Source organism: Gorilla gorilla, chromosome 12 (genome assembly GCF_029281585.2).
Source record: "Gorilla gorilla gorilla isolate KB3781 chromosome 12, NHGRI_mGorGor1-v2.1_pri, whole genome shotgun sequence".
Lineage (NCBI taxonomy): Eukaryota > Metazoa > Chordata > Mammalia > Primates > Hominidae > Gorilla > Gorilla gorilla.
Window position 1 is genome coordinate 65,769,097 of NC_073236.2, and position 26,879 is coordinate 65,795,975.

The window sequence follows — 26,879 nt, forward strand, 5'->3', positions numbered from 1 at the left end:
CCATGCTAAACAGACATGACAAAAGCAAACATCCACTACTAATTGGAAAAAAAAACTTCTTAATAAAATGTAATGAAACCATTTCTTCAACATGATATAGAACAATTCAAACCAACAACCAGAAGACCTCAAACAATCAGCAATACCCACACTTAAATGTAAAACACTAGAGTCATTCACATTAAAGTGGAAAGGAAAAAATACTAAGGAAAAAGATGTCCTCTACTCAATACATATTTGGTAAATGAATTCAACATGCAAAGACGGTCCTAGGAGGGAGGCAGCAGTCTACAGACACAAGCATCAGCTCTAAAGTCAGATATCCTTGGCTTGGATTCCAGCTTCACCCCTTGTGAAACATCAACCTCTGGTCAAGCTCCTGGCCTGAATCTCAGTTTCCTTTCTGAAAGGTGGGGCTGCTACCACCTGCCTCGGAGCTGTCCTGAAAACTAAGAGAGAACTATGAAAACATTACCCCTGTGTGCCTGCCCCACACATGGTAAATGCTCAATAAATGACTGCTAGTTATTACATAGAGGAAAGTGTGCTACAATGCAGCATGACTCCATTTCTACAAACAACACTAAACAGATATGAAATATGCATAGAATAAAGTCTGCAGGGATACTCCGGTTAACAGTGACTAATGGGGCCCGAGGAGGTGGCTCATGCCTGTAATTCTAACACTTTGGGAGGCCAAGGAGGGGTGGGATCCCTTGAGCTCAGGATTTTGAGACCAGCCTGGGCAACATGGTAAAACCGTGTCTCTACAAAAAATACAAAAATTAGCTGGGCCTCGTGGCATGCACCTGTAGTCCTAGCTACTCAGGAGGCTGAGGCAGGAGGATGGCTTGAGCCTGGGAAGTGGAGGCTGCAATGAGCCGAGATCGAGCCACCGCACTCCAACCTGGGCGGCAGGGCCAGACCCTGTCTCACAAAAAACAAAAAACAAACAAAGAAAAAATGACTAACTGGACTGTGAAATTATGGACAAATTCCTCTCTTTTGCTCCCTTTCTAATTTTTTTTTCCTTTTGGTAGAGATGAGGGTCTCGCTATGTTGCCTAGGCTGATCTCAAACTCCTGACCTCAAGTGATCCTCCCACTTTGGCCTCCCAAAGTGCTGGGATTATGGCATGAGCCACCACACCCAGCCCTATTTCTATTTTCTAATTTTTCCAAAGAATATGTATTACTTACATAATCAAAAAACAGAATACAAGGCAAAAAAAAGGATATGGATTTTTGGATTCACCGAAGATAGAGGACTGGGACACCTAAGGCCCAGGTAGAAAAGATACTAAAGGCGATAAGGGAGAGAGTGACACCGGGGAGGGGCTGGAAGGGTGCCCCTACCCCGTGCCCTATCACAGGGGGAACCCACTCAGTTTCAGGAGCACCCACATAGGTGTGAAAAGTATTTAAAGGTATTCCAGTGGAGGCCAAGCTGAAGCCCTCCAGGCCCAAAGCCAGCATGTACTACTGTACTATGGCCTGGCCTGACCTTTGTCCAAATGCCATAGAAATTCTAGGCAATGGGAATGGGGTGAAGGTACTTATTTCTTGATCCAGGTGCTGATTACACAGGCATTTACTCTGAAAATTCACCAAACTGTACACAGCATATGCCTTTCCGTGTGTATACTATACTTCAATTTTTAAAGTGTTTTTTGTTTTGTTTTTGTTTTTGTTTTTGTTTTGAAACGGAGTCTCTCTCTGTCGCCCAGGCTGGAGTGCAGTGGCACGATCTTGGCCCACTGCAACCTCTGCCTCCCGGGTTCAAGCGATTCTCCTGCCTCAGTCTCCTGAGTAGCTGGGATTATGGGCACCCACCACCGCGCCCAGCTAATTTTTAGTAGAGACGGGGTTTCTCCATGTTGGCCAGGCTGGTTTTCAACTCCTGACCTCATGATCTGGCCACCTCAGCCTCCCAAAGTGCTGGGATTACACGCATGAGCCACTGCACCCAGCCTTAAAAGTTTTTAAAAATTAAAAACTGAGGAGAAAATTCAGTTTCTATCATTTGCTATAGTTTCCCGCTTAAGTTCTGGTTTTAATAACTATGAACTCATGGAACAGAACACTGAATCCAGTGTTTGGTCTGACATGTCTGTCTTCACTTTTGCAAACTCTGTATTGATCATTAAAATTATCAGTGAATGAGAAAAAATTTCTGGGGCAACCCAGGGACATGGGAGAGGCAGGGAGACCCAAACTGGATACGGCAGCTGCTTTCAACTCTCACTGCACATTCAAATTACCTGGGGAGCTTTGAAAAATGCTGAGGCCCAGGTTCCACTGGAGACCAATAACAGCAGACTCTCGGGGGCTGGGGCCAGGCATTGATAGTTTCTTTTCTGAAATCTACTCAGATGATTCCAATAAGCAGTTGGTGCTGAGAACCACCAAACTCGTTGAACCAGAGGGACCAGTCCCTGGAAACACTCTTGGCAAGTTGAAGCATGGTCCTGCCTGTGCCGGTGGTGGCTGTGGGGGTGGGAGCATTTAGGTGAGGTGAGCTTAGGGATGAAGTGCTCTGGCACCCACCCAGGTCCTCCTCCACATCCGGCTTCCCCCAGACCTCGGGCAAACACCCAGCGGGGAGCAACGCCCCCCACATGGAGGCGGCAGGATCTGGAAGGTGACGGGGAGGAGCTTCCCAGGCTTCCCGGGTTGGACACGGAGCCCCGGCTTCTGGCTCCTAGCCAGGGTGTTTAGACTGCTTTGGCCCACTTGCCAGTACAGCCCTAAGACACACGCCGCTCCAACCACACAACCCCAGAGCTCAGCCCTAACTACTACCCAGGGTCCAAATGACGCCTCTGGGAACCCACAGCTGGAAAACAGGAAACCAAGGAGAAATAACAGTGGGAGGAAAGGCCACAGGGCAGAGGTCTCCATACAGCTCAACCATCAGGTAGCACCTGGCTCAGGGACAAGTGGCAGGGCTAGTGAAGAGGGAGATGCCACACGGCCCACCTGCCCAGAGCTTCCAGCCCTCATACCTGAGGCCCCTATGCCACCCTTGTCTTGAGCCCATTCTACCTAACTGTGCAGCAGGAGCCCATGGGTTTGATTCTAGTAGACAGCTGTCCTGGCTGGGCAGCCCCCTGGCATCTTACACGTTCCCTGGATGATTGACATAGAGCCCTGGGCCCATGCTTCACAAAGCATGTCCTTAGAGGCCCTCTCTGCTCAGTCTAGGTCTTAAAGCTGAGATCAAAGCACAAGGGGCAGGACTAGGGATGGACTGAAGCCATGAAGAGTGTCCTAGGATGGAGAGGACAGAGCAGAGAGATCCACAGTGCTAGCAAAAATATGGTGGACATCTCTTGGACACCACCTCCAGGGCTCCCCTGAAAACCCATTTCTGTATTCCTCCCCTAGAACTAGGGTGTAAGGCAACAATGATCCATGTGGTGAAGGCACAGTCTCCTCTCTCTGGGTCCAGGACGGCCTGATGCAGTAGGGACAGCCCTCTGTACCCCAGCCTGAGCCTATTCAAGCCATCAGAAGAATGACTTGGCCAAAGGGTCACACTCAAGGGAGAACATGCAGTAGAGAAAGTTGGTCTATGGATCCAGGCAGGGTTCTCAGCTCAGAATCCCTTTCGAGGGCCTCTCTCTGCCTCCTACAGGAGTTACCAGCCTCCCTTGGCTCTTCCCCATCTGCAGAGTGGCCAGCAGGGTCAGAGATGGAACCTCCCCGAGGTACAGGAAGGTGGACTGGCAGGAAATGGCTCCTTCTGTAAATTCCATCTGCTTAGCAGGGCTAGGAACCAAGGCCTGCAGGCTAGAAAAACAGACTCCTGGGGACAAGGATTTTGAGAGAGACGGTGGATGCTGCAGAGGAGGCAAAGGAGGAACACTCAGTCGGCAGGGCTCACAGCTCAGGAGGCTCAGTGTCAGGGACAAGTTGCAAACCCTTTCAATGCCTTTGTTTCCTTTGCAAAGCCCATGAGGTTAGGATTACACGGGGGAAAAATGCCTGGAGGCGGGGTTGAGAAATCCAATTACTTAAGCACCAAGGGCGTAAGAGTTCCAGGCCTCGGAGGTAACCAGGATTTCTTTACACCCTAATCTTCCTATCCTTGGAATGTTTGCCTCTTAAGGAATATTTCTGTGGCAAGATACTGTTACCTCCCCCTACCCCTCCCTTCCTATTCTCCTCTAGCTAAGGCAGCCAGAATAGAAGAAAGTTAGTCATTTTTACTTTTTGTCTAATCTTTAGCATCTCAAAAAAGGCCATAGATCCTCAGCCACAGAAAGTAGGGGGAAGATGGTCAAGCTCATAATGTCAGAAATATTAAGATGTCTTTGTTTATAGAAATCAGGGTAGAATCTGCAATCAACCCCCAGGGGAAAAAGGGTATACCTCTAGGTTATTAACAGCCACTGCATGGAATAAGCTCAAAATTCAAGATGCCCTGCCTGTGGCAATGGAGCTTTAGTCTCTTGCAGGGTCCAAGTCCACACCAGCATCTACAGGAGTCTTGGCTTCCTCTCCAACTGTTCTCTTCCTCCAAGGCATGCAATTCACACACACACAGTACAGGGGCTCCAAGGGCTCTGATGGGCCTCCATCAGACTCCCAGACTTGCAGAAGTGAAAGAGAAGGCAGGAGGCATCCTTATCTACAGAAGCTGAGATGCAAGTAAATCTTTTGGGGCACTCAGAGAACTTATGGGACAATAATATCTCTCCTCTTTCAAGCGGAGGCTTTGTCCCCAAGATGGAGGGTATAGAAGAGTGGAAAAGTCATGTCCAGAAGGGGTGGGGAGGCATCAAAACAGAGACCCTATGCTGTCCCAGATAAAAGTTCAAAAGCAGTGCTATTCAGGATATGGCCCGTAAACTGCTTAACACCAATCCACCACAACATAAATACAGGAACCAAGAGGAAGCCTTTAGGAACCTTTATAGCAATTTAAAGCTACCATGACATCCAAGGGCATGATCACTTGGCTCGCCTCACTGAATGGCTCACAGACCACTTTGGATGGTGCTGAGCCACACGTGCAGCAGCTGCAAACTCGCTGTACAAAGTAAGTGGGACCATGTTTTAGTTTTGCAATCTTTTGGGAACACTGAAAAACAAAAAACAAACAAACAAAAAAACTGGTCCTTCCCCAGATTTAGTCTGAGAAAAACTTAACTTTGGAAGGCAATCCCCTCACTTTACCCAGAAAGCTGAAGTCCAAAGACAGTAAGTGACCTCCCCATGGCTAATGACAGAACCCAAGAGTAAGAGTAGAGTAGAAAACAGAGTGGAAGGAAACTAACAACTGCACTTCTCACCCTCCTCCTCTCAGTCAGTGGGTCTCACTGAAGCCCCCTGAAGCAGTAAGGGCTGCGGGGCCCACACTCTAAATGAGTCTAAGGCAATTTCAGGTTCATGGTAGATTGCTCAGGCACGGTATCTCCATCCAGCTTTCAGAATCTCAAATCCGAAACATCTAATGCCAACATGTGCCTTTCAAAACTAAGCTCCCTTCCCAGCTAGCCCATTTCTGACCCCACTGCCCTCCTCTGTCATTGCTAGATCCGGGAAACAATGACTTATTGAAAACAAACTTGGCATGTTGAGTCAACCTTCAAAGTCCCTTGAGGTTCTCTCAGCCAGAGAGAAAGCATATGTAATGTGCTGGGTGCATCTGGGGTGAGGATTCTGTCTGCCATGTGCAAGTTCACAGCCCCAAACACAACGCTGAAGTCAAAAGCATTCAATATACAAAACACAAAAGCTTCCAGTGCTGGCTTTCCCACTCAAGAGTTATAATTTCAGGTAATAGTTTAGTCAATGTCTCTTACTTCCAATGGTTTTGTGAGAATCAAATAATAATGATTTCTCTTATTTTTCAGGACCTAATGCTGTACCTAGAATATGATCAATGCTTGGTGGATGTTGAAAGACAAAGGGAAGAAGAAAGGGGGAGAAAATAGATAGAGATGGGGGTAATAGTCCTAGAGAATACAATAATCTACAGATTTTAATCGTCCAACTTTTCCCTGCCTTCTATTTGCCTAAAGGCTTCCTAATCTAGCTCCTTCTCCGAAGCTGTAGAGATGCTGAGAACAAGGGGGAGTCCTCAGCTAACTGCCAGATGCCCGGGTGTGAGAGGAAATGAGGCCGAAAGCCCAAGAGGTCAAGGGTAGGAAAGAGGCCTTAAGAGGATTGTGAGACCCAAAAGCTGAGCCAAACCATAGCCCCTCCCATACTCCCTGCCCCCACGCCCATCCAGCCAAATCATTTGCTGCAGCCTCCGGGGTATGGGAGGGGACTTGGCAAGACCACAAAGCCCATTTCTAGCAGAAACCTCCATCTGCAGCTGGAGGGAGCCCAGTGCCCAGGCCCCTCCTCACCATGCCCAGCAAAAGGGCTGTAGTCGTCCCCACGGTGGTCCCTGAGGGCAGGTCCAGGGCCCCTGCACCACTGTGGACAGGAGGGCTCTCCCTTCAGCTCACTCATGTGTATATCTTGCAAGGCTCTCTCCCTCTCCCATGACATTCAAAAAGGGTGAGGGTCACCAAGGAGATGGAGCTGAGCTCTGGGACTCTAACTCCAGTTCTTATCATGGATGGGGAAAGCCCCCTCTTTCTCTCCATCCTCAAACTCAACTCTGAAAATCTCTTGCTTAGTTCCTTCACTTCTCTAGTTTGACATGCTCACCTGCTTCCATATCTTCCCAAGCTGGCTGCTGCTTATAAACATACCCAAGAGAGAAGTGGCTGGAAGTAGGAAGAGCAGGCAAGAAACAACTAGTGGGAAGGACCCAGAATGTACAGAAAGTCGAGGATCACAGGTCCTTGAGAACAGGGCATTTTTTTTTTGCAGTGGTCAAAAGGAGAGACAGAAGGCAGAGATCCTGGGCACAATCCCAAAATAGTTTCCAGACATCCTCAGCCAGTCAAGGGTTCCCATGGGGCAGAGTGTGGGAGCCGTGTGGGAGCCTTGAAAGCAGGGCGGCCCGGTGTTCTCAGCACTGGGCACTCACTCCTCTCCAGGCTGCCAACGAGGAGGTGGTAGCAACAGTGTCTGCTATAGCATGCTCCTTGAGATATCACGGGTAGACATGTAATGCACCAAACAATAAAATGTCAACTTGCGTTTATCAAGCTCAACTCTGTGCCTATGCTAGGCACTATGTGGACGCATACGTACATCATAGGTATTCCTGAAACCCTGGCAGGACTTAGCACATCGTATATGTGTCTATTCCCACTGGCTACTAGATACCATTCTCCCATGGGGCTTCCTCAGCCAGCACCCATCTCGTGACACCCCCGTGTCCCGTGTCCCAGGGTCTTGGTCTGATCTCACACCAGACCAAGATGAGCTCACACATCAGACATATCCTTCTTACACCACGACCTGAAAATGGAAGGGCCTCTGGCAAAATTGCCTCACCCTGGGTATGTGGGACACTGCAGCCAACTGGCCACCCAAGGAAACTCTATGTGTGAAGGTGGCACCAGGGACAGAAGACTCAGACCTGAGTGTTTGCTGGCAGTGCCTGAGCTGCATATGATTCTCAGACAACTGAACAATAAAAAAAAAAAACAAGCATAGATACAACCTCAGAGTTTTAAAAACTCAGCCAGCTCAGGCCCTACTCTGAGAAGGCGGAAGGAGAAAGACTTGTTAGGAAGGCTTCCTCTGGATTTTCAAGTAGCCCCTGCCACATGTCCACAACACTAAGGCTGGGGTATTAGGCTGGGAGCTTCCAGCAGGACTGCGGAAAACCAGCCTCCATCTGGGGCCAGCAGGCAGGGAGACACGGAGAACACACTTGGAAAGAGCTGAAGAGAAGCGGGTCTGCCAGGGAGAGCCATCACTACAGCGGAAGGGGGTGCTTTCGGGAGTAAACAAACCTGCCAGCCCGTCCTTTCTCCCAGCAGAGAGGGAAGCTCTAGGCTGACAAGGCTGGAGATACAGAAGAGAGAGGGGCCTGCCCCCTCCCTGAGTCCATCTGTCCTCATCCCGTTGGCCTGCTTTCCCCAGGCTGGGAGACAGAGCAGATCTACTCTACGATCTCTGTGCCCACACCCCTCCAACAGCACATGAGGTGATTACAACTCCTCCAGCCAGCAGCGGGAGGCGAGGGGAGGAAGCAGAGGTGGAACCTGGGGGTTCTGCTCCAGAGAAGGGTGTAGAAAAGAGTGTGTAGTGAGAGCCAACTTGAGGTGAGCTCAGCTCTCTCCTCCCCACCCACAGTATCGCCCATATCAGCTGCCCTCTGTCACCTCCCAGCCTCCCACCGCCTCATCCCAGGTGATCATCCACTACTCCCAGTCTCACTAAAGCACACCCACTAGACGGGGAAGCCGATGCCCCCTGGCTCTTCTCCTTCCCAGAAGCTGCTCAAGAAGCAAAATTCACACCCTTCCCCAAGCACTTACTTGCCTCAAGTTCCTTGGGACAAAGCCAGGGAACTATCCAGGCCTCCTGATACACCCTGCGGCCTCACCTGGAAGTCCCTATCCCCCACGTGGGAAGCAGAGCCCCTCCCTACCAGCAACCCTATCCAGTCAGTGAGGTGGCAGGATGCCACTTCCAGCACCTCCATGGAGCTTCCCACAGCTTTCCCAGGGGGCGGGAAGAGAATTTCCAGGGAGGAAACTAAGGGTATCTGGGGACACTCGCAGCTCACCCACCTGCTACCCAAGCAACCAGGATCCCCAGCTCCCTGAAGACTCCAGCGGCTGAGGGGGCAGGTGGGCTGAGGCAGGGGCAGGAACGCGCTTCCTCTCCGCTAGGAAGAGTCCCATGAGCCCTGACCCTGCCCACCTGCCCCATGCTCCCTTCCAGCCTCTCTGCTCTTGGACTTGAGAGGCAGCCACACAGAGCCACCTCCCAATCTGTTTTCTCCGCCCTGGGCCAGCAGAGGATACTGCTGAGTAATCCCAAACTCATAGTGGCTCCTTAGCCCTGAAAAGGGGGACAAGCTCAAGGAAACCTACTGATCGGGTCCATGCCAACGTGGGAGGAATATCTGTGGTTTCCTAGTAATGGCTGATACTCTACTGGACTCTCCCCTCCCCTGCCTCAAACACCCCAGCTCCCCGCCCCCCAGACAACCACAAGGAGAAGCTCAGTGCCCCCTTCTCTGCTTCCCACGCACCTGGGAACACTCTCTTCCCAGTCCCCTAGACACCAAGTCACACAGAGTAACAGCAGACGCCCGCCGGATTCCCAGTCATGATGTTGCATCAGCCCCCACCCTACCCAAAATATCCTCACCCCCACCACCTCCTCTCCTCTCCAGCCATCTCCATGGTGACAGCAGCATGACTAATGACATCCTATCAGCTTCAGACTCAGGAGCGCAATTCTCCCTCCCTCTTACGCCCCCCCCCCCCCCCCCCCCCGCACACCGTCCCCCCAGGGATTTCTGCAGATTGGATGCAAACCAACAGTGCCAGGGACATTCTCGAGAGATTTCCAGAGGCAGGGGTGGGGAGTGGGTTGCATGTCTTAAAAAGAAAAAAAAAAAAAAACAGTTCAACAAACCAAACCCCAACTGCACCCAAAACCATCCAGCTGAGAAAGCAAAAAGAATCCAAACAAAACCCACACAGGCCTGAGAATTCATTGGCCGCCCACACCCCCGCCGCCCCTCCCCCTCAGCTGCTGCTACACACACAGTGGGAGATTAAGGGATCACCAGAGGAGACCCTTTATTTTTATCCAATCCGGTCAAACACTTCACCGCCACCACACACACGCACACACACGCACGCACACACACAAGGTACCTTGACAGCCGCTCCTTGTCCCCACGGCCCGGCTCCTTCACCAGCCTTTATTTCCACCTGCAAAAGAAGCCAGAGGGACGTGTGAGCCAGGCGGGTACCAGGAAGGCAGCAAAGTCCTCCTGCTACAGCCCCCAGCCCGGCCGGAGGGGAAGAAGGCGAACGGGAGGGGATACAGCCTGGGAAAGAAAGGCTATCTGGGACCATCTTCCTGCCTCCAGCTGCCGCCTGGATCACGGCAGACGGGCTCCCCCGCCTTCCAGTGTGTTTTTGTTTTCATTTCTCCTCTGAGAATCCCCCCGAGATCCGAGAGGACGGCGACCCCCGGCCCGCGTCCGCCCGGCCATCCCCGGCCCCGCGCGCTCTACCTCGGCCGGCCTCCTCTGGTGCATCGGCCGGCGGGCCTCCCATTATCCCCGCCGGAGGGAGCGCACGGAGGGAGGCACTGCAGAGGAGGCGGCGGCCAGCTGCCGGCTGCGCTCCCCTCCCCGCCGCGGGGCTGGTGTGCGAGGGGGCGGCGCGCTCGCCAGCCAATCCCCGCGGCCGGCCCTGCCCCCGCCTGGCGGACCTGCCCAGCCGGGAGGCGGGGGCGCAGCCGAGAGGGTGCTGCTGAGCCGCGCTGGCTGCTTCCCAGGCCCGCCGTGCCGCTCCCCGGCAGGCTGGGGCATCCCAGGGCACCCCCGGCCTCCTCCCGCGGGGACCCCGAAGGTAATACCCAGAAGGCGTCCTCTGCGCCTCCAGGATCAAAGATGACAGACTGCGCCTCCGGGTGGAGCGGAGCGGAGCAGACGCCGGGGGGGTGGGGGGGGATTCCCGCTTCGCCACTGTCTAACCCCAGCATCATCCTGGCAGCAGCTGGGACGGCACCGGGCCCTGTCACAAGGGCATGAGATGCAATAGCCCCTTCATCCTCAAAAAAGAAGAAAAAGCCCAGGCAGCACGAACCTTTATTCCATTCTGCAAATGAGGTGATAAAATAAGTGAAACAACTTACCCAAGGTGATGCGGCTAGGAAACAGCAGAGCCGGGACTCTGAGCCAGGTCTGTCGGCTCTGAAGACCATACTCTTAACAGCTATGCAAGCTCTCTGCTCCTCCCTGCTCCAGCGCCCGCCTCAGAAAACAGGCTCCTCGGAGCCCACACCTCCTGTGTCAACCCTGCCCTCCTCCACACACACAAACACCCACACCTCACTCTAGGATCACCCCCTAGCCCCGCCAGAACATACCCATCCAAGACAGCCTCCCCACCAACACCCCACAATGGGTTCTCCACTCTTAGGCTACAGGAGGTAACCCCCAAGACCCCAAGGGTCCCCAGACCTCAGGGCTTCCCATCTCCTGGAAAGGCAGAGGAGGGGAGGTAGCCCAGACCCCAAGAGCTCTGGCCTTCCAGTTTCCAGACTCAAGCCTTTGAAAGCTGCATCAGAAGACTGAAAGGAGGGCAGGATGAGAAAGAACAGAGAGGGGAGAGGCAGACCCTGCAATCCACTCCTAGATTTACTTCCTGGGCCACCCGGGGCACATCGTTCCCTACCCCAATCCCTCCCTGTAGCTGAGCACCCCAGAGCTTCTACCTCCCAGGAAGGGACTTCCACACACTTTGGTACCCACAAACTCCAGGCTCCATCACTACCTAGCTGGTTGTAACTTACCTCTCGTAGCCTCTCTCTGCTCATCTTATAAAACTGAACTACAAATAGCAGCTACCTCATCCAGTTGTGAGGATTCACTGCAGGTGAATCAATTTCTGGAAGAGCTCACTGGGTGCTCCTTCTCATTCTCACAGATGAATAAGCTGAGGCCAGGGAGAAGTGACTCACAGGATTAGTTAGGATGTTTGAGAGCCCCTGACCCAGTGATTCGCTCTCCTACCCACTACACCACAGATGCCTAATTGCTGTCCCCTCCCCGGGGGCCCAAAAGGGGTACTCAGAACAGGATGAGCTGCCTTTGGAAAGACAGCAAAGCTGGCCTCCAGTGAGGAGACTCCAGGAGGCATCAGGGCCCATACCTGCCTCCCCCTGGGAACACAGGGCAGCCGTCCTGGGCTCCTCCCAGGGCAGGGAGGGAGGCAGGTGGCAGAGCATGACAAGGAACAGTGTCCTAAGCACAGCTCAGGTGGAACAATGGGTTTCTGTGCCCCTCAACTTTGACAATGACCAGGCCAAGTGGAGTCCCTCCTTTATCCTGGTCCCCAAAAGCCCTGCCCTCACACCTACCCCCCATACAGTCTGCTGCTGGATAGGAGAGACAAACAATGCTTGGACAGTAACAACTAGTACGGTTGCTGCAGCGGCTGCCGCAGTTTATCAAACCCCTGCTACATGCCAGGCCCTGTGCCAACCATGTTGTAGGATCATCTCATTTGACTTACTCCACATACAAGCTCATCTCTAACGGGCAACGGAAGGACTTCGCGATGTTAACTTACTTGCCTGTCAACACAGCTGGTGAGTGGTGGGCTGGAATTCAAATCTAGGTCCTTCTCTTTCCAATTCTCTAAGTTCTGTCTGTCTCTGCCAACCCCAGGGAGATACAAAGAAGACCGAGGTCACTTGAACCCAATCACTTCCCTTTAAGCTATGGATCTAGTAATGTTTTCATGCCTCAGAGACTTCCCGGTGCTGCTCCTTCTGCCTGGATCCCTCTCCACCTCCCCCGACCTGGCAAGCTAATGTGGTACAAGACTTAGTTTAAACATTGCCTCCCCCTGCCAGTTTCTCAGATCACCAAGCTCCCATGAGCATCATCTGCTCCTCCCGGGTCCTGACAGAGCAGTGTACTGCCTCTTCCACAGCACCAGTCACAATAAAGTGCAGTTATTTATTTACATGGCAGTCCTCCCACGTGGGCGGGGGCCCTGTCTTCCCTACTTTCCTAGGCTCTGCACAGAGCTGGAATGTGCTGAGCCAAGTTTCTACACAAGGAGGGTGGAGAGGCAGGGGGCTGGGCACTGAGAAGTGGAGGCCCCTCTTCTGGTCAGCCTTCTCCCTGAGGTCCTCAAGGATCTGAGAGACACCCGCTGTCCTGGGAGGGCAGGACCTGCCAGAACTGAACTGTGATCTACTCCCAGACTTGCTCAACCAGCACCTATCTTCCTCAGCAGCCTGAAGGAGCCACAGAGCAAAGTTCCCATCCCAACTCCTGGCTCCACTCATCTCCCGGTGGTAATTCAGCCCTACCCCAAACACAGGTCCCCACCCTGCCTTCCAGCAGCCCTCGGCTACACCAGAGAAGTAGCCCAGAGGAGGAGCCCATAGTCCCCCAGGCAGTCCATCTGCTCCCATCCCCATCTCACCCTGGCCTCATTCCCTCTTCTGAGACTCGTGGAATGCCGGGGCTCAAGGGAGTCACAGAGGTACATGCCAGGGCCACTCTGCCTCCAGCCGGTATGCTCTCTGCTCCCCTCTTGATCCTCCTCCCATCTCTATCTGCCCCCTTTTCTAAATTTTGCACTTCACAGCGATCACTCACAGGTACTTGGAACCCCTCTGCATAGGGCCAAGGGTCCCTCCCCTCCCCACCTTCTATCACAACCCCCAGACCCTACTGTGCTCCCAGCAGGAGGAATGGAGCCACAGCCCTCCCCACTGGAGAGGTGAATGGATTTACTCGCTTTCAGGACACACAAAATGCCCTAACACTGAGAACCTCAGGAACATGGATACCCACAGGTCAGATTCCACACAGATATTCAAAGACAAAGGAACACAGACACAACCAGACACATTCTTGGGGGAATTTACAAGAAATCAACCAAGCACCAACCCCATGTCAGGCCCCATAGAGCATGATATACTGTATCTTTTTTTAACTCTCTAAACAAACCAATGAGACAGGAAATATTTGTGCCCATTTTACAGACGAAGAATTGGGATACAGACAGGCTAAGTATCTTGCCCAAGGTCACACAGCCAGAAAATGAATGCACAGGGTTCTTGCCACCCCCTCACTTGCAGCAGCACAGCCAAGGCTGCTCTGTGTTGCTCTACGATTTTCATATCCACCTACCTCTTCTAGAGCTGGTAGAGGGTAGAGGGAGACAGGCTTCTCATCCTCCCTCACCATGGCTGTGTCCTGAATGAGGTCACTCTTCACAGGGCTTTACTTCAAAGCTCTGTTTAAGCCCTGCTTCCTCCAGGAAGCCTTCTCTGATTATACCAGTCTTCTGCCAACCAACAGCGCTTCTAACATTTCTCATCTGACCCCTGATACTGTTATCTGTCTCTCTGTGTGTCCTGCATTCCCAACCAGAATGACTGGAGTTGCGCCTCTCCAAAGCCCCTGCAGGGCTATGCCTACGTTCCACACACTGAAGGCACTTGGAATTGACTATGAGGGAAGTCTGTGACCTCCTTTTCTCTTCATCACACAAAGGATCCTGCCAAAAAAAAACCCAACACCCCCTCCACCTTCAGAGCCTATGTTTGAAGTCCCCGGTGTCCACGCATCAATTTCCACCCAAGTAATTGCCGCCCATCACACACACATCATCCCCTATATTTGAAACTCTTTGCGGTTGTCATGGGAACTGCCTTTGCCTTCATTCACTGATCAGGCCTCACAATTAGCTTTGGCAGCGGAAGTCTGTGTCAACGACAATCACAGGGAGGAGGAGGCTGAGGAGGAGGAGCAGCAGCAGCAGCAACAGAAGAAGAAAAGATGCTTCTCTCCTTGGAGATGCGGCAGAACCAGACTGAACCAAGGCACCCAGCAACACTGGAGGGAAACAAGTCGGAGCCAGCCAACAACTCCATCTTCGTGCTTCCTACCAGCAAATAGCATGCATCCAGGGCCTCCCAGGCTGATAGGTGGCAGGTGACACTCTGCCTATACCCTACATGCCCTTTGAGATGCTCGTGAAAAGGTCTTATAGTCTGTGAACCTTGTCAGGGTCTCCTCGCCCCAAATTCAACAGCCTTGAACCACCAAATGTTCCAAGGACCTAAGCAAATAACAACGGACTGTATGATGCTGTTGAGAAGGTGGGGCATGACTGCTGAGCTATAAACCCGGGGACAGCCCCAGCAGAAGACTTCCAAGAGGAATTAACACAAAGCGTCTAACCTTCCACCTCTAGGATTCTCATGCGGTACCCAGCAATCTGTCCTCATCCTTCCACACCCCTGCTGCCAGCATCAAGTAGCATCTCAACACACTGCAAGATCAGGGAGGTGCTTCCCCCTCCTGGAAGTCCTTCTCCTCCTCATCCTTCACATGTCACTACACTCTCAAGACATGTTCCTTCCCTTCCTGGCTGGCCTCTATGGGCCCAAAGGTGACTAAGGCCAGTCTCTGCCCTCAAGGCATCCCTCCCTTTTAGCCCTATCAGAATGTCAGAATGTACTGTAGTTGTTTGTTTCCATGCTTGTCTCCCTCCCCAGACAGCAAGATCATTAAGGACACACAGAGTTAATGTGCCTCCCTTTACCCACCGCTCAGACTCAGTATGGCACCCAGCAAACAGCTAGTCCCAGGCGAGGTTTGCTGAATGGGGCCAAGAGGGCCACCTGCCTGTCTATAGGTCAAAGCAGATGATGTCCTGCCTCGGGAAACTGAAGCAGCACCAGAGAGAGGGGCTGGCCGCCTCCAGTACAAGGGACCTTGTAGATCCTGGGACCCAGGATACAGCAGGAAGGTGTCTCTCTCTTCTTCTCCTGGCACCAGCTCTTCTCCCACTGACCCTCACAACCCCCTCTCCCCTCACTGCACCTCACCCCATCCTGCAGCATGAACATAGTACAGGCAGGACCCAGCCCTCACAGTAAGAGTCTGCCGTCCCTCTCTCTTCTAGGGCTTCAGGATCATTCCCAGCATCATTAAGGGAACTGGGGCACACAGAGCTTACCTTAAACGGCAGATCAATCAATAAAAAATAAGACAGGAGAGAGCCACCCATGTCCTCCCCACAAGAAAAACTCAGCAGTGGAGCAGACTCTAGTCTAATATTTTGTTACTTCTTTTTGACCCAGCATCTCCGTACTCATTTCCTGAGACTTCCCCCACCCAGCAGTAATTAGGAGGGGCAGGAGGCATGGGGGACCCACAGTCTGGCCAATACCACCAAATAATTCCATCCAATGCAACTTCCCATCCATTCTGAGAATCTGGAATTGCTGCTCTAGCAGCAGTCAGAGATGCCTTATTTTGTCCACTAACACCCTCGTTAGGTGTGGTAGAGGTAGGACACAACAGAGCTAGAATTCGTACCAGTCACAGCCAGCAGTGCAGGAACAGCCATCAACAGTGCCCCAGCTGCATGCTGGTGCTACCTGAAGCAAGCAGGCAACAAACCCCCATACCTGTGGCCACCTGAAGGCCAGCCAGTTATCCTACAATGGGCTGCCGGCCTTCTTTTCGATCCCTCCCTCAGTGGTTAATAAAAACTTAGGTTATCAAGCCGGTCATGGTGGCTCATGCCTGTAATCCCAGCACTTTGGGAGGCCGAGGCAGGCAAATCACCTGAGGTCCAGGAGTTCAAGACCAGCCTGGCCAACATGGCGAAACCCTGTCTCTACTAAAAATACAGAAATTATTCAGGTGTGGTGGTGCATGCCTGTAATCTCAGCTACTCAGGAGGCTAAGGCACGAGAATCGCTCAAATCCAGGATTGGAGGTAGCAGTGAGCCAAGATCATGGCATTGCACTCCAACTTGGGGGACAGAGCAAGACTCTGTCTCAAAATAAAAAAAAAAAAAAATCTTAGGTTATCAGATTTCCTATGCAAATGACAGGAGACAAGGCCACCAAGGGATTTGTCCACCCTGGGTGTGGCAACTGTCTGTGCAGTGCCTATGCCCTACACAGACATAGGCAGAGGCCCACAGCAACTCTAAAGGGCTCTCCCAGAAATAGCCAGCCAGGTTGAGCAGGGCTAAAAAGGAAGATGAAGGGGTCTCTTTCCTTTCCAATACCTCCTCTCTTCCTGAGCATCGTCCCCTCATTCCAAAAAGGAGCTGTAAAGGAGTGAAGGGGAAGGGAGTGGGAAATTAGTGACAACTCCTGAGACCCTGGACCTGGTCTTCTGGCCCACCCAGTCACCACACTGCCTTTTCCAGAACAAGAAAACCCACAACAGAGAGGACAACTCTGGCAGGACCCAGGAAATTAGGTTGGAGCTGGAAGTCAACATGAACACAGCTCAGTGGGGCTGCTGACCAAGACTGTAGGTGGGCAGGAGTCATTTTCCCCACTAGGGACCCACAGAGAGCCTCTGGGTGGCGCACACCACCTCACTCCTGTCCCCGTGCTCTCCCGTAGCAACAAGTAAAGCATGGCCGTGCCTTCAAGGAGAAGCAGTGGACTGTGCAGTGGGTTAGAATCCAGGAAAGTTCTGTCCAGAGACCTCACCACTTACCTTCGGTGTGGGGGCTGGGATCTCAAGCCCTGAGAGCTGCCAATTCAGACAGCTATTTCCCCAACCTAAAAAGAGCCCTTGGTGAGGGTTCAGGGACCACACAGGGTCACTCTAAGGCTGGCTCCCAGCACTGTCCTACAGAACCTCCTGTGATGGCAGAAATGCTATCTGCACCGTCCAATACATGAGCCACAAGCCACTAGCCACATGTGGCTAATAAGCATTTGAAAGTCGACCAGTATGACTGAGTCACTGAATTTAATCTTAACTAATTTAAATTTAAATAGCTACCTGTGGCCGATGGCAACTATATTAGACAGCTCAGGTAGGGCACGCTTCTTAAATCTGGGGAGGTCCTGAATACTCTTGACAATCTGCTAAAAACCACGGATCCTCTCCCCTGAGAAAACACACCCCTGCACATTCACGTAACATTTGGCTGAAATTTTCACAACAGTTCACAGACCTTGCCCCAACTGAGGTCTGAGATTAGGTCTAGGTCTAAGATTAACTCTAAAAGTTGACCAAAATGCTGCAGTCTAAGATAGATGCCTCTCTTGCACGTAGTCATCTAAAAAAACATGAAAACAGGCCAGGCGCAGTGGCTCACGCCTATAACCTCAGCACTTTGGGAGGCCAAGGTAGGCGGATCGCCTGAGGCCAGGAGTTCAAGATCAGACTGGCCAACATGGTAAAACCCCGTCTCTACTAAAAATACAAAAATTAGCCAGACGTGGTGGTGTACGCCTGCATTCCCAGCTACTTGGGAGGCTGAGGCAGGAGAATCACTTGAACCATGAGGCAGAGGTTGCAGTGAGCTGAGATCACGCCACTGTACTCCAGCCTGGGCAACAGAGCAAGACTCCGTCAAAACAAACAGACAAAAAAAAAAAAGAAACATGAAAATAGACCTGATAGGCCGGGACAGTGGCTCATGCCTGTAATCCCAGTGCTTTGGGAGGCTAAGGCGAGTGGATCACCTGAGGTCAGGAGTTCGAGACCAGCCTGGCCAACATGGTGAAACCCTGTCTCTACCAAAAATACAAAATAAGCCAGGCATGGTGACACGTGCCTGTAATCTCAGCTACCTGGGAGAGTGAGGCAGGAGAATTGCTCGAACCTGGGAGGCAGAGGTTGAGTGAGCCGAGATCATACCACTGCACTCCAGCCTGGGGGACAGAGCGAGTCTCCGTATCAAAAAAAAAAAAAAAACAGAAAGAAAGAAAGAAAGAAAAAAAAATAGACCTGATAATATACTTCACATAATCTTAGCAAGAGACCACCAAATGTGAATCTCCCTCCCAACCTTCCTGCAACCCAGAGGACATCCTCATAACTTCCCTGTTAGGCAGCACCCAGACTCGTGCAGGCACTGGTCACACAGGACCTCTCAGGGCTAGTTCCTCAGTGCTGGAATAGTCATAAACGCTAGACAATTCTTTTTTCTAATGTGGGTTCAGTCTGTCTAATAACTTTCACCCACTAATAAAACTCCTGCATACTCCCTCCAGTGAGGGAACTGACCTCTTCTTCATACAAGCTTTGCCTGAGCCTGTGTTCCTCTACTCATCAGCAGCTGAACAGCCCTGCTTCCTTCAACTGTCCTGCATGTGACCACTCTGACAGATTTCAAGACAGACTGTCAACATTCTTTTTTAGAGTTTCAGTTATTCCTACCTGCTAGGAAGCCAGAGTTCGTACATTTCTTTTTTAAAACAAGTACAGGCCTTTGTACTTGCCCTGATTAAATCCCATTGAGTCTTACTGGGACTCACTGTACCTGACTGCCCCAACCTCCTTAGCCCCTTGTTCTATCATTCAACGTAATAACTGCATCATCACTGCCACCCACCTACCCACCACACCCACAGATCTGACTCGCCTACTACCTCATCTTGTGAAAAGGGCACACATCGATTCTGCTCCATAAGCTTCCAGATTGTTCCATGAGACCTAAGATTCTATGGACACACCCCTTCCTCTGCACAACCACCACCATCTACTACTGGGTCATGGAGCTCCAACCTCCTGAATCAGGCTGCTGAGCAGCAAACATCTTCTGAGAGCCCTTTCCTGACTGCTGTCGGAACAAATTCACAAGTTCTCTGATAACTTTGTAGATCAGTTTTATTGATAGGTTTTACTGATAACTCACTAAACTACAAGGAAACAAATGCCAGAAGAACAAGCAGCAACATGCAGTAAATCTCAAGAGGTCCTTGTCTCCCCGGCTTAGAGGGTCAGGAAATGGGTTGGGTCATCCTCTTTACCCTGCTGGCACTTGGAATTCTTTGCCTGTTCATCACACCTTATTTGTCACTGCCCCCACCCTCCACCCCACTGGCTCCGTGTCCCATGCCCTTCTGGTCATAGAGATGCTGTAGACAGCTCCTCCAACTTTCATGGACATACAAATCACCTGGGGATCTGGTTAAAGTGCAGATTTCAATTCAGCAGGTCTGGGGTAGGGCTGGACATTCTGCAGTTCTATCAAACTTGCAGGTGATGCCAATGCTGCTGGTCCACTGAGCAGCAAGGTGGAAGTGAGGCTGTGGAACATACAGGTGTCTCAGGACTCAGGTGAGCAATTTGCCATAGAATAGTCCAGGTAGGTGCCCATCACCTCACAGTCTCTCACCTGCATCAGAGGGTTTCCATGCTAACTACACATTAGGTACACCTGGGAGCCCCAGACCAGTTTGGTCCACCCTGGATCAATTAAATCAGAATCCCTTGGGAGTGGGGCCCAGGCACCATGTTTTGCTACGTTTCCCAGGTGATCCCAATGTGGAACCCCTGATCTACATGGTTGACAGACTGAACAGGGCAGTCATATCAGTGGCCTCCCTCTCTAAGATGACTTTAAGTCAAAAACTGGACTTCTCATCTGTCCAAGCTGGCAGGAGATGCCATCATTTATTTACAGAAATCTAGATCTGTTCATTTGCCTCAGCTGCTTTGAAAAGAACCACAGGCACCCTCAAAGTTTATCACCTGCCTTTCTAAAGTTTCACAAAACACCTTTTAAACAATCTGTTCTAGAACTCTCAAAAACTGACATTAAGATTATATATTTACAATTTTCAAAATCTCTTTGAGAAATTGGACTTTTAGCCCATCTCTGGTTTTTTGGCCCTCTTTCAATCATCATAATTCCATAAAAATTGTAATTCACCATGAGTTCACCAGCCTGGGCAAAATAGCGAGACTCTGTCTCTATTTAAAAAAACAACAAGGGCCGGGCACGGTGGCTCACGCCTGTAATCCCAGCACTTTCGGAGGCCAAGGTGGGCAGATCACCTGAGGTCAGGAGTTCAACACCAGCCTGGCCAACATGGTGAAACCCCATCTCTACTAAAAATACAAACACTCCTCCCTGTCCAGCCTTCTTTCAGGCTTGACAAATGCTCAGATGCGGTCCCTTTCTCTAAAGATTCTCATCACTTCCACTTCTCTAGTCAATTCTCCCTTTGATGCTGAGACCAGACTGAACACATTCCTCTCCACAGCCTCCATCTTCAGGAAGATAGAACTACCAGCAGGATGGGCAAGGATTCATCAGGTGTTCTGATATTGTTGAAAGATTCCCAATTCCAAGGTATCTTGACTCAAATCTGGCAGAGATCTGTTTCAAGCTGTAAATCCAGTTGGCTGAGGGCTAGAAAGTATTCTCATCACATATATCTTTCCATTTCTCTCATTTTCACCCATAATATTCTCAGTCATGCTTCCAAACTTATGCATACATTTTTCTATGCATTTTTTTAAGGGTCATTCTCCTACTCTAATAGTTATTTACTTCCCTCATCCATGGTCAACTTTTCAGTCAGGCCTAGGACCATAGTGACTCCTTGGTGTCTAGCCTCCTCCCCCAGCACAGAGGCTGGCAAACTCCTCCCTCCCTCTGCCTGGCTCTACTGTTCTGCCCCACAGTTCTTCTATGAGCAAGTGAGGTGAATGCCTTGAGATAAACGCTTAATTTGTATTGCATCTGGAGTTGTATGCAGGCTGGAGTGCAGTGACTCAAATATTGCCCACTGTGGGCTCAGGCGATTCTCCCACCTCAGTCTTTCCAGGAGCTAGGACTACAGGCACATGCCACCATGCCTGGCTAATTTTTTTTTTTTTTTTAGCAATGGGGTCTTGCTATGTTGCCCAGCCTGGTCTCAAGTGATCATCCTGCCTCAGCCTCCCAAAGCTCTGGGATTACAGGAGTAAGCCACCATACGTAGCCCTTGTATTGCATCTTTATAGCTCGAAGACTAATGCACAGTTGTTTATGCATAAAGATTCATCATTTTCTAGATGTTTAGGAATGTTTTGTCATCATGCATTGATTACCTACTATGTGCCAGACATTATGCATATTTTATCTCATTTAATCCTCATGACAACCCTACAAAGAAGGGTTACTCCCATCTTACAATTGAGAAAATGGACACAGAAGGGATGGAGGACTGGTTGCCCAAGAGAGTAAGGGCACAGCACTTACTCTGGGTTCTCAGCCCTATCTACTGTGCTTCCTTACTCACCAAACCCTACTTTTCTACTCAGTCATCTTCATTGTACTACCAAGCCACCACTCAGGTAAAAAGAATATGAAATCAAACAGCCTCCTCTAAAGTCTTCCTGGAACTAGGAATGAAAACCACAGCTACTACCAACCTGCCCCAACCTCACATTAGGACCCAGAGAAGTAGTCACCACCCCCTAGGGCAGGAAGGCCCATCCCTGGGGGACCTGTCTCTAGCCCTAAAATGCTGAACTTCTTTTCTGAGGGATTCCCCTGCACCCTTCTCCCCACCGACAAAGCCCAGAGAAAAAGAGTGAGGAGCAGGGAAAGAAGATGGAAAACCCAAGATAATCTCCTCCTCACAGGATGATATAAAGTAACTGCAGGCAGACAATTCAAAGGAAGCCCCAAAGTCAGCTACGAGAGATGGAGACAGAAGGGAAGTAAGGAAGAGTGCCCAGAGGAGCACAGCACTCTCACAGAGAGGAGGAAGTACCACACAGCAGGAAGGCAGGTAGATGGTCTGATGTCCGAGAGGATCCTAGGATACTGCGTCCCGCCCCACCTGAACAGTCACAGCCAAAACAGCCTCCCCAATCCCGGGACATGTTCCCTCTGCCACACGGCTGCTAAGATCTAATGGTTATGGTCCCAGCAGTCCCCAGCATCTGCTAAATGCTGGGCTGGTCTTGGGGTCTCATCCACTCTGGCAGTCTCTCAGGAACATCTCAGCTTTTCAATTAATTATGCCACAGATATGCCCGTTAAATGCGGTATACCCTAGACAATGACTCTCTGGCATTCAGCCTTCATGGACCAAAAAAAAAAAAAACACAACTTTTTTTTTTTTTCAGAGAGAGGCACTGGTTACCATTTTGTATTTTACCAAGCGAAGACTTAAAAAAAAAAAAAAAAAGGTCTAATTTCTATCACACCTTCACTTCATAAAGCACATTTTAAGAAAGCATATTTTAAACATCGAGAAGTAGAAAGGACCTATCCTTAGAAAAAAAGTACTGTTGAGTCACAGAAAGTTAGCTTTACGAAAAAACTCATTCCACTGTCCCCTTTTGTTTCTCTAGAAACAGAGAACTCCACAGATCAGCATGTAGACCCTCTGTCCTCGGACACCCAAGGCTGTCCAGCCTCACCTTACCTGACCCTGGGGCTTAGAGAGGCAGTTGGCCATGGCAAGGTCAACAGGGATGCAGACATCTCTCAGCAGGGGTGTCTCTAAGCCTCAGCCACCCCAGATCCATGATATCTTAACCAGGACCACCCGGCAGCCTGGGCCGACAGCTTACACACAGGATGACAAGGTCCTGGCCTCACTCCCAGCCCCTTTCACTCAGGTATGTTCTGTTGTTGCCAAAAGCAGCACTTCAACTTAGTTCACAAGGGCCACTGCTTCCAAGAACATCTAGCCCAGGAAGCTCAGCATCCTCATTCCTCCCGTTTAATTATGGGAGGAACCGAGTAAGATAATGGGGGCTGGGGAAGAAAAGGAATGCTATAAGGAAAGGCGCAAAGGAATCAAGCTTTGCAAAGTAGACTCAGCAGCTCCTCCCTACACCAAAGCACCAGCTCTTACATCCAGAAGTAAAGCCTCCCCCGCTTCATAACACCCTGCTTTCAGTAGCGACCCATGGGGCACTGGGCCAGCAGGACGATAACTACCCCCAACACCAGCAACAGAGAAGTCTCCCAGGCTGGGGCTGGGGGCTGCATATGTGATCCAGATGTCTGCTTTAACCAGAAACAGGGAAACAGGGCTCCGAGTCTGCAGTCCCTGGGTCAGGACATACAGCTTCCACAGGGCACGGAGAAGACAAGGTGAGAAGGGGCAGAAATATCCAGCAACCCCACGTCCCTGTCCTCAACACTTGAATCTTTCTTCCTAGCCACGGGACCAGCCCCACCAGCTCGCTGTGCGGCTCTGCACTCAGCGGTCAGGGAAACCCTGAGCACGGGCTGCCAGCCCAACGCCAGCCACAGGGACCCGAGTCCTCAGAAGCAAGCAGCTCCCAGCCCAGCTGGAAGAGGCTTTGAAAGCCATCAAGTACAACTCTTACACTTCCCCCAAGGAAAAGACAGGCCCAGAGAGGGGGCCCGAGTTGTCTGGGCCCTTGGACAAATGAATGGCAGAGCCAGGGGGAGCTCGAAGACAGCGCAGGCCTCCGTCTCTGTCCAGCGCCAGTTCTACTGCCTGGAGCGACCTCAGCGGCTACACCGCTCCTCCTAAGCTGCTCAACTTCGCTCAGCCCTACTTCTGCCAACTCTCTGCTGTCGCGGCTGTCACCAACCTCAAGCCGGCAGTCCGCCACTATAATGGGAGGGAAAGACGGCCAATGCAAGGTCATGGTCTCTCCCTTTCCTTCCCACCCTGCCTGCTCTCACCCCAAATCTCCTTCCCTCCTCCACCCTACTACCCCAAATAAAGAGAGTACACCTCCCTGGGGTTGACAGTGTCTCAAAAGCATGTCATCCATTCATGCAATTAGTATCTAAGTGCCTACTACCTGCCAAGGAATTGTGCCAGGTCCCGAGAACACAGAAATAAAGTTTTTGACCGCAAGAAGAACTAAGATAGGGGAACCCAAAACATCAGTTCGTCACTAGATTCCCAAACAGTTTCAACTGGCTCTCTGGCCATCTGAGAAAAACGATGAAAGAAACATCCCACTCCATCAGGGCATCATAAAACCACCCTGTCAATCCAAAACTTTGTCTCCAAATCCATCAGTCTCCATCCCTTATCTTACACCCTCACTGCCCAAGTCATCCAAGCATTAGCATGAGCTTGAAATACAACATCTGAGGCTTCAAGCAGCAGGACAAGAAACTTCTAGAGGTAAAGGTAGACATCACAGTCCCGCATCAAATGCAAACATCAGAGATGAGGGTGCTAGCTCAGATCCCCCTTCTACCCAGTTACTCTCATACAAACTGTCAGCCCTGCAAAGGAGTCCAAACATGTCAGTTACACTCCTACTTAAAGTTGGACCAAGAGGATCAGAAATGAGAGAATGGACTCAACTGGACGAGCCCTGCTTGAACAAGACCCCCGTGATCACCGTGCCCTCGAGGAAGGAACAGGGTAGCCCAGCAAGGGCCGGCTTACCTCCTTGAGAAGCCCTACTTTTTTCTTCAGCACCTCACATTTTCGCAGTTTGCAGATCTGGTGCGTGCGGCGGTTGGTACAGCTAGTGCAAGCGCCACAGTTTTCCAGCCGCCGGCAGGGCTCACAAGTACCACACCGTTTCCGTTTCTTTCGACCATCTCCACCCCCTCGGAGTTGGGACTCACTCCCAGCCATGGAGAGCCCAGACCCCGGGAAGCCCCCTACCATCACCTGGCCCTGAGGGAAGTCATAAAGGCCTGGCAGGTCCGGCTGGACGGCCAGGGGCACCTGAAACTGGCTCATGATGCTGCCAGAGGTGGGGGCATAGGTGCTGGGGCAGAACCACAGTCGTTTCCTGCCACCTCCAAAGGCCACCAACAGGTCCTTCTCGCCTAGAACAGTCAAGAGTCTACAAGGGTGAAGGCAAGTGGCTTCAGTCTCGTGTATGGATGCCTCTTCTCAACCCCTCTTCACCTCCTCTGCAGCAGTCTGATCGGACTCCGTAGGGGGCCACTCTCCCACCTGCTGGGGCCCAGGATCTGGGGGAGGACACCAGCAGCAGCCCTCAGAAAAGGGATCATCTTGGCCCGGTGGGTTCTTCACCCTCACCCACCCTGGACCCAGGCATGAGTTGAGCAGGTAGGGGTGTGGTGGGGGCAGAGCTGAGTGAGCAGTTTCTCCTGGTATTTTTCCTCCAGGGTCTGGACGCTGGAGAAGGCAGTGCTGCCTGAAAAAGAGAAAGGGGAAGCGCATCACTCGGGGCTCAGGGACAACTTTCACGTGTCACTTCTTCCTGTTTCTGGGAAGAGAAAATGGGGGAAGAGATGGGGCTTGCTCAAATGAGGTCCTGCCCAGAACCTCAGGCAGGACGCACCCAGCACCCGCTCCCTGTCTGAGGGAGGCGGCCTCGGGCCTGAGGGCTGCTGGGGGCCCTGGATTCAAGGGGGTGATCAAGGTGAGATTTCTAAGAAAGTTGCCCTCTTCCCCACCCCCACGGGCTGGTGAGAGTTTCACCAAAATTCCCCCACACGCCCTGGCTGGAGGCCGCCAGGCCCTCCCTCAGGGAGCTGAGCTTTCAAAATAAAGTTTGCTGAGAGCCTCGCTCGGCGGGACTGCCCCGGCGCCCCCGGCACGGAAGCGGCCTGGAGGTGGGGGCGCGCCCGGGGCAGCCCGCGCCCGCCGCGCCCGCCGCCGGAGCGCAGCCCGCCAGCCCGACTGGGGAGGGGGGCGCGCTCGAGCCGCGGGCCGGGCCGCGCGCGCGCCGCCGCTCGGGCTCCTTTGTTCTGGGGCCTCCGCCACTCGGCTCCGGCGGCTTCGCAGCCCCCGCCCCCGCCCCGCCACCCCCGCCCGGCTCAGCCGCACAGCGCCCCGCAGCACCCCAGTCCGGCCCCCCGCACCGGAGGAGCGGCCCCCCGCCGGATCCGGGCCGTCCCCTCCCCCTCCCCCGGGCCGGGCCCCCCGCGCCTCCCGCCGCCCCTCCCCCACTCCGGAGCCGGAAAGGCACCGACTGCACCGACCTGCCCGCCGCCTCCGGGGCGGAGCGCACAAAGGGGCAAAGTTTCCCGGCCCGCGCCGCCGCCGCCACCACCGTCGCGGCCGCCGCCGCCGCCGCCTGGGGCGCCCGCCTCCCGGAGCGCCCGGCCCGACCGAGCTCGGCGCGCGGAGCCCCCCGCCCGGGCCGAGGAGGGGACGGCGCAGGAGGAAGGAAGAGGCAGCGGCGGCCGCGGCGGCAGCAGCAGCAGCAATGAAGGCGTCCGCGGGACTCCCCGCCCCCCGCGCACCGCGGCACGTGCTCGCCCGGGGACTCCCCCGCCCGGGAGGGCGCACACGTGCGGCCCCGCCGAGCCCCGCCGGCCCGGCCGGGCCCCGGGCCGGGCTAGAGGGGGGTGGTTCCCGCGGAGGGGAGGGGTCGGGTGGGCGGCCTGCGAGCGGCTTGGGGCAGGCTCCGGCCCGGCCGCCGCTTCTCTGCACCTGCAGTGGCTCCCACCCACGCGGTCGGCCCTCCCGGGACGCGGCCGCCCCCTTCGGGCTGGCCACCCTCGCCCTCCGGCGGGGCAGCAGCCGGGGCCGGCGAGGCGGGGTGGGGCACGCGGACCTTCCAGCCTAGGCCCTCGGCCGAGCCTCGCTGGGTGTCC

General features: G+C 52.6%; 1 protein-coding gene across 2 annotated transcripts in view; it reads right to left on the minus strand.

Annotated features, from left to right (window-relative positions):
* TET3 (tet methylcytosine dioxygenase 3) overlaps nt 1-26,590 on the minus strand; it is a 117,161-nt gene extending 90,571 nt beyond the window's left edge. Inside the window, exons 1-3 of one of the 2 annotated variants that reach the window (XM_004029446.5) lie at nt 26,262-26,590; nt 24,745-25,471; nt 9,755-9,811 (exon numbers count right to left, since the gene is read on the minus strand). In XM_004029446.5, coding sequence (XP_004029495.4) covers nt 9,755-9,811; nt 24,745-25,047 — 360 coding nt within the window. In that variant the 5' untranslated portion in view covers nt 25,048-25,471; nt 26,262-26,590. Of the gene's footprint in view, nt 1-9,754; nt 9,812-10,119; nt 10,468-24,744; nt 25,472-26,261 lie in introns of those variants that run through there. The other variant, XM_019021500.4, reaches the window with a different exon arrangement.
* Nucleotides 26,591-26,879: the final 289 nt, after the last annotated feature.